The sequence below is a fragment of the Penicillium pulvis genome, assembly GCF_028828015.1.
Source record: "Penicillium pulvis strain IBT 33274 chromosome Unknown scaffold_8_segment0_segment0, whole genome shotgun sequence".
In the NCBI taxonomy this organism is placed as follows: Eukaryota; Fungi; Ascomycota; class Eurotiomycetes; order Eurotiales; family Aspergillaceae; genus Penicillium; species Penicillium pulvis.
Genome location: NW_026643080.1, coordinates 6288288 through 6304646, shown reverse-complemented (window position 1 = coordinate 6304646; position 16359 = coordinate 6288288). Strand labels below are relative to the sequence as shown.

Below are 16359 nucleotides of genomic sequence, written 5' to 3'. Positions count from 1 at the left end.
TAGTGGGGGTCGCCTGGTGCCCTCAAGTGCCAAATAATGGGGGGGGTTTGAAAGGGGGAGAATGGTGGAGCAACGGGATTTCCCGGGACCCACACTATGCATGTTGACATGTAGTATAGAAAGGTCTATACTCAACTAGCGAGAGTAATTCTCTTACTTTGGGTAGTGAAAAGTCGACTGTCTTTCACGTGCAGAGCTTACACAAGATGCGGAGATGTATTCGCAATTGACCATCTGTATACCTAGTTTAATATTGATTTTGCACATATGCGACCGGTCGCACCCGCTCATGGTGTCTGTCCCGAGCCAAAACCTAGTCTGATCACTTCTGCCACTTAATTAGAATAGAATATAATCTGTGCGTTCTGATTCGCTGACTGTTCATGATCCGCACAAGATAGTGTAGATGCTTTCTCGAAGTTGGACTTGGCTTTATGTTGGATTTTGTTATCTTAAAGTCCCGTGTTTTCGATTTACAGAAAGTTTTGACGTGGGAACCGAATGCCGTGTTTGGAGGCACGTTGTTCTAGATTCTACGGTTACTGCGTAGAATGAATCATGATAGTCGCTCGGTTAGGATGGGATTCAGCTCGGCGGGGTCACTGTTTTAGTGCCCAACTTTTGCAGCATCGTACATAACATTGAAATTATGTAGCTCCCATTCCTCACTTGCATGAAAACTCATTTGTTGAGACTCTGTGTTTTTATCGGAAAAGTATCAGCGCGCGGGGCATTTTGTCTGATTATTGCAGAAAGAGCAAGGCAATGCCGCTCAAGGACCGCGTTTCAAGATGGAAAGGCCGTATACGCGGTACGGAGAAGCCTACCGGTCAGCTAGAACAGAATCTCGCAAGCGACAGCGAAATAATCTCATCACAAACGTCTTCCAATGGCCCCCAAATCACCTCAAATGACTCTCATACAAGCTTTCAGTCGCCGATATTAGGAAAAGGCCAGCGCAACCTGTGGCATGAGGCCTTTGATAAATTACCTCAGAACTCCAAACAAGAACTTGAAAGCCGAGGGATGAACCAGAAAACTGCAGCTACAATTGAAGAATTCCGAAAGGAAGCAGAAAAGGTGCGAGACAAAAGTCAAGAAAGGGAATGGAAGGTTCAGATAGGAAGCCATGAGCTCCCAATTAGACAAACGGCTGTTCAGATCCTGGATTGGGCCAACAAGATCGGAGATATTGCCATCCAGTTTGCGCCGTCACCCGGCGCCGGTGTCTGGGCTATCGCGAAGTTTCTCCTCGGCGTTAGTAAGGTCTCATCGGGGCAAAGAATTACGCTGAAATGGTGGGATTATAGGGACTCGATACCTTCGATACCGAAAAGTCCGCTCTCCTTTCTGTTGTTGAGAAGGTGGCGGAGGCCATCTTCTGCGGCGAGCTTTACTACAAAATATACACACTCGAGCGTACTGGAAGAGCGGACGTCGTAACCAAGCTTCACGACACGCTGGTGGACCTATACAGCTGCGTATTGGGACTTTTGGTCAAATCATTGGATCTTTCGTCAAACACTGCGGTGCAATTTTGCCGAGCTATTTTTGATCCCAGTAAGCCGTCTGAAATGCTGACGAGTTTGGAAGCGAAAGAAAAAGCTCTCCGGGTGGCCGCGGAAAGGTGCGAGATCACAGCCGACGCTCTCTCAGATGAAACTTTGAAGGTATATCTTCAGGCAGCTCAGAGCTCACTGGATCAGGTCATTCAGTGGGTCAATGAAGAGGAACGCCGAGAACTGCTCGAATGGGTCTCTAATGTCCCGTATGGTCTACATCATGAGGAGATCGAAGACCGCCGAAGCCTCGATACAGGTGACTGGCTTCTTCAGCATGAAAAGTTTCGGACATGGATGGATTCATCTTCATCTAGTATCTTATGGCTTCAAGGATCCCGTGTGTTCTCTCCACTTCAATACATAATAGGGTCCAACAATTGCTGATCAATTTATAGCCGGCACAGGAAAGACTTTTTTGACGTCAGGCGTGGTGAGAAATGCCATACACAATGTAGGGTCCCAGATGCACGGGCTGGCTTTTTTCTTCTGCAACCACGCCGAAAAAGATCGGCGTGAAGCCCTCCCGGTGCTTCGAAGCTTGGTTCGTCAGCTTGCTGCACCGAAGAGCAACACCCATGCCGCCAGAAGAGGCCTTCGAGAAGCACGAAAACGAGCTACCGACAAAGGATCAGGTCTCGGTCTCTCAGAGTGCCGTCATCAGCTCTTGGACTCATTCAACTCGTATCTAGAAACTATCGTTATTCTTGATGCACTGGACGAGATGGTGAACGAAGAACTTGTTTTATTGATCAAGGAGATCAATAATATTATATCAGACACTCGAGATAGAACCAATGTTAAGATATTTGTCTCCAGTCGGCCTGATGAAGAGGTCGAAGTGGCCTTTAACTCGGGCCCAACTGTCACCATCCAAGCCACCGATAACAGAAACGACATTGAGAAGTTTGTGACCAATGAGTTGGACAAATTTGGAAGAACACATCCAAAATCTGTCGTCAATTTGAGAAAGGAGAAGATCACTGAAGACATCCTTGATAAATGTGACAATATGTGAGCGAATACAAGCCCAGCAAGAAGAGTCGAATACTAATGTGGAATGAGGTTCTTGTGGGCTGCTCTCCAAGTCAAGGAAATATTGAAATGTAAAATGCTTGAATCGCTTGATCGTGCACTCGAACAGCTTCCGAAAGATTTGAGCGAATCGTACGATCGCATCAATCGAAAGATTCAGAGTCGTCCTGTCCCCGAGATGGAGATAGCTCACCGCACGATTCAGTGGGTCATGACTGCACCTCACCCGCTCACCAGCGAAGAGCTCCTCTCTGCCGTTCGCATACAGATTGAAAATGATGCCATCACGCTGAAAGATTTTATTGAGCAAGACGTTTTGCTATCCATCTGTGAAAATCTTCTAATCGTTGATTCCAATGGTCAATGGAGATTTTTTCACCTTTCTGTCCGCGAGTATCTTCAGAAGATCCCTGATTTCAACCAACAAGAACGTCACCGTTGTGCTCAAGTCTGCTTTCTATCTCTGATGAGGACCTTTGGCAATACGACAACTGATTTCTTGCCAGACAAAATCGATTCAAACCCGTCTTCCGAGCACTTCATGGATCCGTTCAATGTCACCAATGCATTTTCTCGGCATATTCAGATATGCTGGCCATTCTACGCTTCTGAATTGACTGAGAATGATGTGCCGTTCGTTTCTCTGGAAAGGTTTCTTGGATCAGCCGACAGGAGCAGCCCCTTCTTTTTACGATGGTTTGATTACATCTTTGAGGATCAAGAATTCGTTATCTTCCGATCCTTGAAAGTTCTGTATATGACCAGATCTGAAATTGCACCCTGTGGGACACCGATTTTCGCTATAACATACTTCTCGTTGTGCGAAATCTTCTCTAAATTTTACGAAAACTGTGTTCTCGACCCTCTCCAATTTAACAACAAGGGAGAGAATTTGTTTTACATAGCTGCCAGGAGTGCCTGCATGCCAATTTTGAGAACCCTCGTATCGAATAATGTTGCCATCGAAAAGGTTCTCCTCGACAAAGCTTATTCTATGGCAGCTAGCGCTGCTTCCAGATCTGAAAGCTTAAATGCACTCGAATATCTCGTTGAGCAAGGAGCAGATGTGAACCTTCCGCTTCAAGCAGGAGATCATGGCAGTGCACTTGCTGCTGCTGCTTACTGGGCAACCGATAACCTGGATACAGTGAGATATCTTATTGAGCAGGGAGCAGATGTGAACCTTCCGCTTCAAGCTGGATATTATGGCAGTGCACTTGCTGCTGCTTCCAGGGCATCCGACAACCTGGATACAGTGAGATATCTCGTGGACCAGGGTGCAGATGTGAACCTTCCGCTTCAAGCTGGATATTCTGGTAGTGCACTTGCTGCTGCTTCCAGGGCATCCGACAACCTGGATACAGCGAGATATCTCGTGGAGCACGGAGCAGATGTGAACCTTCCGCTTCAAGTTGGAGACTACGGTAGTGCACTTGCTGCTGCTTCCTGGACATCCGATAACCTAGATGTAGTGAGATATCTTGTGGAGCAAGGCGCTGATGTAAATCTTCCGCTTCAAGTTGGAGGTTTTGGCAGTGCGCTTGCTGCTGCTTCCTGGGTATCGAAAAACCTAGATACAGTGAGATATCTTATTGATCAGGGAGCAGATGTGAATCTTCCGCTTCAAGCTGGAGATCATGGCAGTGCACTTGCTGCTGCTTCCTGGGTATCGAACAACCTGGATACAGTGAGATATCTTGTTGAGCACGGGGCAGATGTGAACCTTCCGCTTCAGTTTGGAGACTGTGGCAGTGCACTTGCTGCTGCTTCCAGGGCATCCGACAACCTGGATACAGTGAGATATCTCGTGGACCAGGGTGCAGATGTGAACCTTCCGCTTCAAGCTGGGCACTATGGTAGTGCACTTGCTGCTGCTTCCAGGGCATCCGACAACCTGGATACAGCGAGATATCTCGTGGAGCACGGAGCAGATGTGAACCTTCCGCTTCAAGTTGGAGACTACGGCAGTGCACTTGCTGCTGCTTCCTGGACATTCGATAACCTAGATATAGTGAGATATCTTGTGGAGCAAGGCGCTGATGTGAACCTTCCGCTTCAAGTTGGAGGTTTTGGCAGTGCGCTTGCTGCTGCTTCCTGGGTATCGAAAAACCTAGATACAGTGAGATATCTTATTGAGCAGGGAGCAGATGTGAACCTTCCGCTTCAAGCTGGAGACTATGGTAGTACACTTGCTGCTGCTTCCTGGGCATCCGACAACCTGGATACAGTGAGATATCTTGTTGAGCAGGGTGCAGATGTCAACCTTCCGCTTCAAGTTGGAGACTACGGCAGTGCACTTGCTGCTGCTTCCTGGGTATCGAAAAACCTGGATACAGTGAGATATCTTGTTGAGCATGGAGCAGATGTGAACCTTCCGCTTCAAGCTGGAGATTATGGTAGTGCACTTGCTGCTGCTTCCAGGGTATCGAACAACCTGGATACAGTGAGATATCTCGTGGACCAGGGTGCAGATGTGAACCTTCCGCTTCAAGCTGGGGATTATGGTAGTGCACTTGCTGCTGCTTCCAGGGCATCCGACAACCTGGATACAGTGAGATACCTCGTGGACCAGGGTGCAGATGTGAACCTTGCGCTTCAAGCTGGGCACTATGGCAGCGCACTTGCTGCTGCTTCCTGGGCATTTGACAACCTGGATACAGTGAGATATCTAGTGGAACAAGGAGCAGATGTGACGCTTCAAGTTGGAGGTTTTGGCAGTGCACTTGCTGCTGCTGCCTGCAGTTCCAAAAACCTGGATACAGTGAGATATCTCGTGGAACAAGGAGCAGATGTTAATTCTCTGCTTCAAGCTGGGCACTATGGCAGCGCACTTGCTGCTGCTTCCTGGGCATTTGACAACCTGGATACAGTGAGATATCTCGTGCAACAAGGAGCAGATGTGAATCTTCCGCTTCAAGTTGGTCAGTTTGGCAGTGCAATCAATGCCGCTCTATCCAAGAGCAATAGCGAGGTGGCAGAATACCTGCGCAGGGAACAAACAATAGCCCTGACAGAGGATTGAAAATGCAATGAAGATCCATTAAAATCTAAAGTAGAGCGTAGGTTTGAAGTGCTTGCAAGGCAGATAGTCAGAAATTAGGTACTCCAGTGAGTGGCAACTGTACCTAGTCATCGTCTCTCAATCCGACAGATTTTGTTGAACCTGTGAAGTATCCGTGCAAAGATATTCAGGTGGGATATCGATAGCTTTCTCTGTCAGATTCACTTGAGTGTATATGAGCGACCAGACGTTGGTCAAAATATGGTCAAGTATTGTGAGAAGTTATAAGATTTATTCATATGGATGTGTGAGTACATGTACCTGAGGTACTGTAGTATTTTGAGATCGACAAACACTTATTTGACCAGCAGTATCAGCATCTTCGGCAAGAAGCATACTTGAGGTTAATTCAAATCAGGGGCATTACAAAGGCTTAGTGATCTTGTAAGTAATAGGTTTCTACCTAGTGAAGAGGGGAACGCTCGAAGGCAGCACACTCGAGGTGTGCGGGTCGATTCAGCTTGACAACACAATAACACCAGCAAACGCAGGTTATACGAGAGATTCGTGGTCAGCACCAGTATGTGCACATAGACAGAGGTGTAGAAGCGTGTTGTTCAGTACTATCTCCAAGCTGCTAGATATACTACCCGTGCCCAGCATACCATTGTACTGAGAACCGGGCGTCATAATACAGGTCGGAAAAAACCTCTTCCGGTCTATCCTGTAATATCCTATAATATCCTGTAATATCAAGTAACAGGGGGTCCCCTACTACACTAGGTATCTATATTTTGTACTTCAGGTCATGCCAGGTGGCAGTCCACGACAAAACAACTAGTGGGCAACATCTTTAAGGGCATATGTATCAAAACCATTACTTCAATCTCGAATAAATTCACAGATAGGCGCGCGATCCCATGCTCCGCGTCCTTAGTGCCTTACCATGTTCAAGGGGAATATTCAGAGATAAAGCAGACAGACTGATCAACCAATCAGGAGGCCAAATCCTGTTCAATTTTCGAGTAGCCGTATGGATTGAAAGAGAATATCTTCGCGGTCTCGTACCTAGGTTGTATAAGATACTAGAACAAATACAACTGAGCGGTTGATAGCGAGCCCGCTCTGTCAAGGTTTGCCCTTCCAACGGGTAGGATTTGAAGGTTTATGCCGCTCCGTTCGCCTGAGCTCCACCACCAGAGACCATAATAACGATATGGTAGCCAAGGCTTAGGGCTATCTGTCTGTGTATATAAGCCACATTGCTCGTGAGGACCATGCAGAATGACTTTACAGCTGGCCAGCTAGACTTTGAAGTCATACAGTAACCCAGGGTGTATGGACTAGCTAATAGCGCTGGCAGCGGTCAAGCACGAGTTATCACATGAAATTATATTGTGAAGAGCGGCGGGGAATGAAGAAGAAGATCCATGACATGCGAAGTTTAAGTGCCAGATGGAAGGCACTAGTCCTAATCAGGACATCAACAAAGTGCAGACTGTCAAGCGTGGTTGGCCAGACCCATATTTTCATCCGTCATTTTCCAGGCTACCGCTGGAGGCCTACCTGAGAGCTGCCCTCCATTCTCTTTTGAGATAAAACGGTACAGGAAGTGAATGTTTGTCTATCTCGCATACCGAGCCTGCCAGCATCTCGACATTGCATTGGGGATTTTAAGCTGACGACTTAGGAGGATGCTGAGTAACTTGAACAGGAAATCACAGCCTTCAGTGCAGTAAGCTCACTCAATTGCACAACTTGCAATTGATGGTTTCAGCTTCCTGAAAAATATCACTACGTATGAGCCTTCGCCTATACTGAGTTTTTTGATGGTGGTGCTATGCTACCCTTTGGAACAGATGCGCCGACTATAAAACACTTGCCGCTTTCAAATACACCTTGACCTTGATTTGGAAACATCATTAATATTGCATTTGCTCTCCCATTGGCAACAGCCAACTTCACGGCTACATCCCGGGTCGTCTGCATTTCCTGCGCAATACCTTACCCTGTTAGCTGGAATATTTGTTCTACTGAATATTATACGACGTTTGAAAAAGCTATTGGAAGTGGGAGTATGGAGAATACGGTATAATCGTATAATGCCTTTTGTAGTAACTAGGTGAAAAGATATACGGCACAACTTCAGTCCGTGAGCTATGCGTTGAATTGTCATGACTTGACATGCAACCTGTAAGGTTCGATTTTCATCCAAGCTTTCTTAATACATACACGGTGCGCAATTTCACCATTACCAGTTGCTGTCACAGAATGTGCTTGTAATGCTTGGGTAAACAAGTCTCAGAATCTTCCATCTTTGCCCAATCCCAGCATTCTGACCACAGCACCTCGGATATTTCCGTCTCCGTTACAACCGCCGCAGGCGCCATCGCCTTTTGTCCATCAAAGTACCCTCGAGCGGAATGATACTTTGGATCCGTAGCCAGAGCAGTAAGGTCTCTTGCCGACTCTGTAGTCGATCGGAACCGATGAGTGAACAGCGCTAGTACAGGATGTAAGAATTTCATCATGGCGAACACCAGTCTGTTGATGAAGCGGCGGTGAATTTGATGTGCTCGGGAATCGACAACTGCACCCGGATCCATTGCGACGGCGGTTATTGGATTGGATAATTTGCCCTATTTCTTGTAAGCAAGGTTGCTTTGACGATCCCAAGCGACGGTCTTTTCATACATTTTGCAATCGTTGATTCAGACTATGCATGAACATCACATTGGCTAACTTGCTGTTCGCGTATCGCCGCCAGCCCATATCATGCTCTGTCCCCGGTGAGTCTGGGCCAGGTTTGATCAACTCTTCAAGGCTTCCGTCGGGGGGAGACTTGCTCCCATCCCTGATAGAGGATTATGATGTTGTGGATCATGAATCTCCGAGCTAAGCATGATGATCCGACCAGACTTTCGATTCATGCTGGGCAGAAGCTTCAGCACCAGTAGGTAATGCGCAAGGTGATTGACTTGGAATGTTGATTCATAATCATCTGTGGAAAACTGCTGACCACGTTCCAATGACCAGGTGAATGCGTTGCAAATGATGGCGGAGATTGCAGGGAGCTCTCCCGCTTTCACTTGGCCGGACATCCTATCCGCGAAGGATCGTACATCTTTGAGCGAGTTGAGGTCGACATTCTCGAGGATGAGTCTGCTCTCCGGGTACTGCCGCCTGATCGATTCCAAGCGGAGTAACTGGGGACTTTTCGGGCACTTGTTTGCATTTCGAACGGTGCCGACGACGGTCAAGTGCGGATGGGAGGAGAGAAGCTGCTGCACTGCTTCAATAGCCACCGAACCAGATGCACCGGTGATAATGACGGTACCCTCCATTTTACTTCTTAGGCGTAAGTGAGAAGGAAAATGAAGATTTTCAAAGGGTTTTAAAATGAGAAAAGGGGTTTATCGGTTTGCCGAAAGAAGTGTTGTAGAGGAACAAGCCGAGATACAAGGTCATTTGCCGAGACTGCCTTCAACGCGAGAACATCATTGAGACGCTGGAAATTTCTCCAGGAAGCCCTCTACAATAGATTCATTCTTGATATTAGCCAAAAAAAGTTGCTGGCTACTTATATAGACATGATTCCCTTAGAGAATGCAAGGATTGGCTTTGTGGGGGGGTTCGAGACCAGCTATCATCACGGTTTAGGATCTACATCATTTAGCCGATCCTTATGGTCGACTGCCGAGACGCAGTCTCGGCAGTCGGGAGTGGTGAATTGCGAATATCGATCCCTATCCTTTGGCGTAAGCGAAGATACGTTTATTCTGTTTTGGATTAGATGACTAGAAATACTGATAAGAGACTGGCTTCAAGTAATTGCGGATGACAGAAAATAAAGTCTCCAACAACCATACACATCCCAGCATAATACTATAACTGATTCCCAATCAACTATTCCATGGGTGTTTTTTGAATGCGAACAAACTGCCCAAGTGGATCATTCATCAAAGTTGTGGGCCGTGGGGAGCTGAATTTAGGAATTGCTAATGACCGTCACTTTCACCTTCTAGAGCATCCGGGATTCTCCAGTTCGGTCGGGATTTACGGGTCATTGCAAATATCTTCTCAATCCGTAGCCTGGAGACCTAGTGGCATTGCAAAGTTGATCATGATGGTCATAATCCCATCAGGTCTTAATAATATTCATTATAAACAATTGAATTCGAAAAATACCCACCGTATCCCGTCTTGCCGCATTCGACACATATATCCCATCAACTATCATGCAAGCAGTCGCACACTACTCAAGGTAATTCCTTCAACAGCGTCGACCTCTTCGTCCACCTCGGGGCCCCCCAAATCCACCTCCGGGGCCAAAGCCAGATCGGCGACCCCCAAATCCTGGACCAGGGCCCCAACCACCACCGGGAGGTCCACCCCATCCACCACCGTATCCGTAACCGCCTCCCATTCCTCCCATTCCCATTCCTCCACTGTGATAATGTCGTCGGGGTGGTGGACCGAATCCTCCACCCATTCCCATTCCCATAGGCATAGGTGCGAAGCGACGATGACGTGGGAAAGACATGCAAAGGCCCATGATGTAGGCCTCAGGTAGTATGGGTGGGTCTTAAAACGGGTGATGACTTGCAGTCGTAGAGTATGTGATTTTGGAAAATGCTCTGAAGTTGTAGCAAAGCAGTGGTAATTTGTTTTCTATCGAGATAGACTTGTGAGACTGTTTAAATGAAACTAGGTCTTGGACAGGAACATATATACTTGATCGGGTCGTCTGCGTCATTGATCGGGCTGGTCCCGCCGGATCCAGAGATGTGGAAGGAGAGGCATGGGTTCTCCTATTCCCTCGCCACATTCATTATTCAGGTTCAGGCAACCGACAAGTTGAGGAACCTGGAAATCTTAATTTTGTTAATCCAAAGGTCTGAAAATTCGATTCTTTTTTGCGGTGATTGTGCGGGATTCGTGGTCAGGTTGACCCTGCTTCTCCCTCGCAACATCCCGACCAGGCAGTTTAACTTTAAGATACGTCCAAAAGGGAAATATCAAAAGGATGACTAACCAACTAATGATATCCTCACTACTTTTGATGTCTGGCTTCGCTCATGCTGCGACTTTTAAGGGAGTGGGGTGGGACGAATACCAATTGTCTGGATTTAGCACTTATGCTAGCATCCGCGAGAAAGCTGACGATACTGAGTAGGAACCTGACAGAACTTTTCTACAATCTCGTGCTACACGAGTGCTAATGGCCATGAAACAACTCTTTGTCTTTGAGATGCATTCCCGAAGACCTCTGAAACTTGTCGCATTCAAAGGGAATGTCAAAGCTCACTTTGGCGAACATGTCGAACAATGAAAATCGAAGAAATTCCAGTGATATTGGCATACAGTCCTATAAGCTCAATAATGGTATTTAAAGTCCACGGCACCGTCACCCGTATGGATACGTCGATTATCTTCCTTCTCTCCACTCTCGATCTGTGCCTTCAATTTGTTCTGGCGTCGAAGATATAGTCCATGACAAGCGACAACAATCTGTGAAACAACTATCGACCCCAAGGAGAATGAATTTCCGAGGACGTACGGAGAAGTCCGATATACTTGACCAGCAACAATACCTGCGCAGTTACCTATAGTCTGTTGTAATCCAATTGCCAGAGCACGTCTGTACTGAGGCGCCACATTGACGTTGAGCCACGCAAGGTTGAGGCCGACAGCAGTATATGTCGGGATTCCGATCAGGAAACATGCGAAGTATTTGACAGCGGTGTTACTGACTGTCAGGAGTAATATATACCCGACTATCCCGAAAATATTCACTGTAAATATAAACTATATTCAAGTCAGTATGAGCGATCCGCAGATTTGCCACGTGTAGAAGATGCACTTACAGATGCAAACTTGGAGTACCGATCGGCACACACAGCTATCGCAATGAAGATAGCGGCAGCCCAAATATAGACTGGTACAGTCAAAATATTGCTCATGAGAGAATCATAGCCCATGCTCTCCAGGATTGTTGGCAGGAAAGTACTGAACCCGTAGAGAAGAATATCCTGGCAGAACTGGACGATCGCAGAGAATAGCAGCTTTGGATCGGTCACGGCAATGCGCATTTCCTCCCAGCTGAACTCTTCACTGCCCATGTACTTTCTGCGTTGCTCATTGCGCACGCGCATCATCCAACGCTCTTCTTCGGTGAGGAAATATGCCTCTTCAGGGTTGTTTGGTAGCCCAAACCAAATTAGAATGGCGATGATGAAACTGAAGAGGCCTTCAATGATGTATACCCATCTGAAAATGAACAGAACTGTTAGTGAACTTATTCTCGTCAGTAGGGCAGCTCAAAAATTCATACCTCCATCCAGCCTTCCCACCAATTCCATCCATCTGGAGCAGCCCATATGCCAAAAGACCACCCACGGCACCAGAAATGGCGGCGCAGCTCATCAGATAAGAGACGCGCTTGGCCTGCTCCTCGCGTCGATAAACCATCGTCAAGTAAAGGTTCAAACAAGGGAACAAACCAGCCTCGCAGGCACCCAAAATGAGTCTGGTAGCGTACAACGAGCCGACACTTTCAATGAAGCCGGTGAAAGTTGTGGTAAGGGACCACACAATACACAATCCAGTCAGAATATTTCGCGGTGTAAGCTTCTTCATGAGCACTGCCCATGGAGACTCAAACACTACATAAGTCGCATAAAAGATTGACACGGCCGTTGAAAACTCGCTATCAGACGCATGAATGTCTGCAGGCATACCAGCAACCTTGACATTTCCTAAATGATAGTCAGTATCAAACCAAATAAAAAGCCGGGGTTTTAAATTTACCAATATTAGATCGATCCAGAAAGCAGGAAAGATACGTGAGCATGATGATTGGCACAAAGAAAAGATCCAACTTGAAAAGTAACTTTTTTTCCATTTTGGGGTCCAGCTCCACGTCGAGTGACTCTCCATTCGAAGCTTCATCAGTCACCATCATCTTCTCGTCGGCCTTTTTCACCACAGACTGGCTCTGTTCCAAGGCAGGGCCCTGGTCATTATGGTCGTGGACGGACATGAGAGCTCAATGCTCGGAGTCAAGCTCCAGGTATGAAATGACAAAGTTAATTAGAAGGTTATCAAAGTAGGTGGAATCGGAGATAATTGAAGAGATCAAGTCGGAGATATATCCTACAGATCCATAAGACCAAGTGTGAAAGGAAGGTATGCGAAGTCCAGCCATGCGAGATAGCAGTGGATATGAAGGCTTATCTCCCCTCTCTCCATTCGTTACATCGGTCTGCTCCACCGAGGAGGTACATCTCGGGCCGGCGAAAGCCTGATAAGAGGGGCAGGGGGAAACCTGAGCGCGAGCTTCGCCACTTACCCTGTGTGTTTTCTACTCTGCATATCCCTGCCCAAAAAGGCAGGCAGCAGCGTCTGTGCTGTTGATTGGTGCCACTGAACCTTGCTGGTGCGGAGCAAGGCCGAGCTTTCCCCAGATCGGGTTGTGGATCCCGATGATAAGGGAACCCACCTGCGGCCATTGACCGAAGGAAATAGATAAAGTATATCGCAACACTCACATCGTTGTTTTTGTTTGTGCTTAAGTTTCTATCGGTTCGAGTTCCCGTTATCAATATGGGCAGCATTGCGACGACATCTCTGGAGGCACGGTTACTATGTCGACAGAACCGTTTGACAAACACCTCTGGTGTAGCCCCAGGCTATCTGCAAGCAAACTTACTAGTCTTACCCGCGAAGCATGCATCTGACTTCCACAATCTATGTTTACGCAATCCAGTCGCATGTCCACTTCTAGGGATAAGCTCCAAGCCAGGCGATCCGCATACAATCAAACCACCGGCCTGCATCCAGTCCACCGATTTTGACGTTCGAACGGATTTTCCAAAATATAGGGTCTACAAGGATGGGAGATACCTAAGCGGTCACTGCGATATTCTCGATCTATGGAAGGAGGACCATGTCGCCTTTCTGATCGGGTGTTCATTCTCATTTGAAGATGCTTTGACCGCTGCAGGCCTTCAGCCTCGACATCAACAAACAGGTTCCATTGTGGCTATGTATAAGTCTAACATCCCGTTGCTACCAGCGGGCATCTTCACTGGTGGCCGCTGTATTGTTTCTATGCGTCCATATCGGCCCGAGCAGATTGACCGCGTTCGAGAAGTCACGCGTCCGTATCTTTCGACTCATGGCGAGCCTGTCGCTTGGGGCTGGGATGGTGCTAAAGGACTTGGTATTCTTGATGTTGACAGTCCGGACTTTGGTGATGCGCAGGTATTTGAGGATGGCGACGTGCCTGTCTTTTGGGTAAGAATCAATTTAAATCTCCACAAGTTCCCAATGTGCCTGGCTCATATCATCTTAGGCCTGCGGTGTGACTCCTCAGATGGCAGTGGAAGCTGCTGGAGATCGTATTGATGGACTTGTCTTTGCCCATGAGCCTGGTCACATGCTAGTGACTGATTGGACGGCTGCTGATCTATAAAAGCTTTAGTCTAGCCCTCCGTGACATAGCTTAATGTCCAAAGCTGATGCATGGTGACAAATGATAAAAATTTGAGGTAATGGTCGTCGGACAACTGTCCCCAGCTAGATATTATGACACTGAGAATCTCTACGAATTTATATAGATATTTTCATATGTAGCAGCCCCCATCAAAGCCCCGAAGAACGATCTCTTCAATTCGTATTCGACTTCATCTTGACTCTAAGAGATACAGCGTGCCAAAATAGGAGTTTGAAAATAACTTCATGACAGTGAAGTGAGGGAAATGTTTTCGAATCATGCTGTACTTCGCTGTATTGAACCTATGGTTGCTCTTATGACATGGCTCGAAGGTACATGGTCGTTACGAGGTACTTTTGTTCTCCAGGGAAGTAGGCCAAGACTGATAAATTGTCAAAAGGGGGTACTAGGTGATAAACATCGAGTATGATTTAAAACTCACATTTAGCGAATTTATCCTCTTTGCCGACTGAATCAAGATCGGTAATCTGGTTATTTAAAGCATCAATATTGAATTTTGACAAGTTTCGTGAGATCTTGAGATATAGCCAAGACCTCTCAACGGGGAACTTCATGAAGAAAGCTTGCAGCGAGAGTCGAGTAGAGCACTTTTCCTTATCATTCAAGTTTGAATTCTCGAGAGCTTTCTCAATTGTTGTTCTCAACACTACCATGAGACTGGCTTGGTACATATCGTTCCAAAGGCTTGTTCGACTCGCATCTGCGCATCAGAAAATCAATATAGCGAATATTGTTGAATGAAGTGACTGTCATACCCAACTTTAACAGTAAATAAATCTGAAAAGGGGCGCCTTCTGTTTCATCACTTTCTAAGATCTCTATTGCAAGCTTTATTGCAACTACTCGTGACAATTCCATCCGAGGAAATGCAATGCCAGGGGGCAGGTCGTAAGACGTGGAAGTAGTGGACCCGCCGAGAGCACGCACGATTCTTTCCAGATTTTTTAGATAGAGACGGCGCTCATTGAATGGATTGACCCAAAGGTTCTTCATGCCAGGTGTGTCGTCTTTGAGATAGTTTTCGATGCTAGTCTTGAGTGAGGTTTGTGAATGATACACGATTGAGGTGGTTGACTTCGCTTCTTCCAAAAGGATATTGTTGATAATTGTCACATGCTTCGGGGAGATCTTGAAGCATTCAAAGCAGAATTTGTCGTTCTTGTCAAAGGACTGGAAGGAGACAAAATGCGGTTGGACATATAGATTCTTGCATCTCTGAACTGGAAGGTCTTGTAGGACTGACCCTGCGTTTTCGGGGTAGAGATGTTGAGATCGAATAGCCGCTGCAAGAGAATTCCAAAGCATCCTTGGATTATTACTTTCCTGGTTTTGCTGATCTTGCTGGCATTGCGATTCGAGTAAATGGCTCCGTAGAACAATCATAAGCTTAGGGGATAGAGGGGCAAAATTGTGGTACTCGACGTATGTCACGCTCTCTGTCTGTCGAGTAAGATAGTTGATCCTTTCGGTTGACGGACCTTCAAATATAGAGTACGCATTTTGAGTAAGAAGAAACTCATCCGACGGAGACACAGGCTCGCAAAAAGCGATAAAGCTGAAGTCAATATGCAATCGCATCATCGAAGCATCGTCAGGATACACTGTAGTTTCAAGAACTTTTACCCAGCATCTCGCGGGATCCATCTCGAGATCCAGGAATTGTCCCAGGTTGTCGAACCACACATCACGGGGCTTTTTAAAGCTTCGCGATCTCATATACTCGGACATTTTTATCCGATCGTCTGCCTGATAGTCCTCAATGTGATCATAGTTGTAACGATCGTACATTCCTTTGTTTCTATATTTCATGAGAAACAGAAATTTGCGGAGGTTGTTGAGCTCAGTTCTTGAAAGTTGTAGAGTCAATCCTTGAGAAAATACGCTGTGCGCACGCATGATAATGTCACTCGCCTGGTTTTCAAGTTTTGAAAGCTTTTCCTCAAGATGGTAATGATTTTGGTCAAAACCGGGATCCCGATACATATCCACAAGTGCAAATTCCGTTGAGACAGGCCGTTGAGTTAAAATAGCCTTTTCAAGGTCGACCTTGTTCACGAGGAAATCCCGCCTTTTTGAAGGCTTCGCATTGCTATTCTTGGGATACTGCAGAAGTGGCCCTGCCGGTGGTTGGCCTTTCGGTTTGAAACTTCGAAGTATAAATCGAGGAATGAAGTGATGCCTTTGTTGTCGCGATTCCATTTTTAGTGTTGCGTTCTGTTGGCTTTGACTAAGTTGGTAAACATCAG

General features: G+C 46.6%; 6 protein-coding genes across 6 annotated transcripts; 2 read left to right on the top strand and 4 right to left on the bottom strand.

Annotated features, from left to right (window-relative positions):
• Positions 1–765: 765 nt before the first annotated feature.
• On the top strand, positions 766–5616 carry N7503_011793 (Aldehyde dehydrogenase C-terminal; the record flags this gene model as incomplete). Its single annotated transcript, XM_057071339.1, has 4 exons — positions 766–1257; positions 1311–1899; positions 1958–2573; positions 2625–5616. 4 exons carry the CDS (start codon positions 766–768, stop codon positions 5614–5616), a joined length of 4689 nt encoding a protein of 1562 aa, XP_056917950.1.
• Positions 5617–7859: 2243 nt separating this feature from the next.
• Positions 7860–8939, bottom strand: N7503_011792 (uncharacterized protein; the record flags this gene model as incomplete). The annotated part of the gene is made up of 3 exons (XM_057071338.1): positions 7860–8234; positions 8290–8449; positions 8515–8939. 3 exons carry the CDS (start codon positions 8937–8939, stop codon positions 7860–7862), a joined length of 960 nt encoding a protein of 319 aa, XP_056917949.1.
• Positions 8940–9868: 929 nt separating this feature from the next.
• N7503_011791 (uncharacterized protein) lies at positions 9869–10150 on the bottom strand (the record flags this gene model as incomplete). The annotated part of the gene is made up of 1 exon (XM_057071337.1): positions 9869–10150. The coding sequence occupies one exon, from the start codon at positions 10148–10150 to the stop codon at positions 9869–9871; it is 282 nt and encodes a 93-aa protein (XP_056917948.1).
• An 821-nt stretch (positions 10151–10971) lies between these two features.
• N7503_011790 (uncharacterized protein) lies at positions 10972–12637 on the bottom strand (the record flags this gene model as incomplete). Its single annotated transcript, XM_057071336.1, has 4 exons — positions 10972–11403; positions 11463–11865; positions 11930–12353; positions 12406–12637. 4 exons carry the CDS (start codon positions 12635–12637, stop codon positions 10972–10974), a joined length of 1491 nt encoding a protein of 496 aa, XP_056917947.1.
• Positions 12638–13200: 563 nt separating this feature from the next.
• On the top strand, positions 13201–14071 carry N7503_011789 (DUF1445 domain protein; the record flags this gene model as incomplete). Its single annotated transcript, XM_057071335.1, has 2 exons — positions 13201–13893; positions 13952–14071. The coding sequence occupies 2 exons, from the start codon at positions 13201–13203 to the stop codon at positions 14069–14071; spliced, it is 813 nt and encodes a 270-aa protein (XP_056917946.1).
• Positions 14072–14740: 669 nt separating this feature from the next.
• N7503_011788 (DUF4238 domain-containing protein) lies at positions 14741–16312 on the bottom strand (the record flags this gene model as incomplete). Its single annotated transcript, XM_057071334.1, has 1 exon — positions 14741–16312. One exon carries the CDS (start codon positions 16310–16312, stop codon positions 14741–14743), a length of 1572 nt encoding a protein of 523 aa, XP_056917945.1.
• Between the last annotated feature and the right edge of the window lie 47 nt (positions 16313–16359).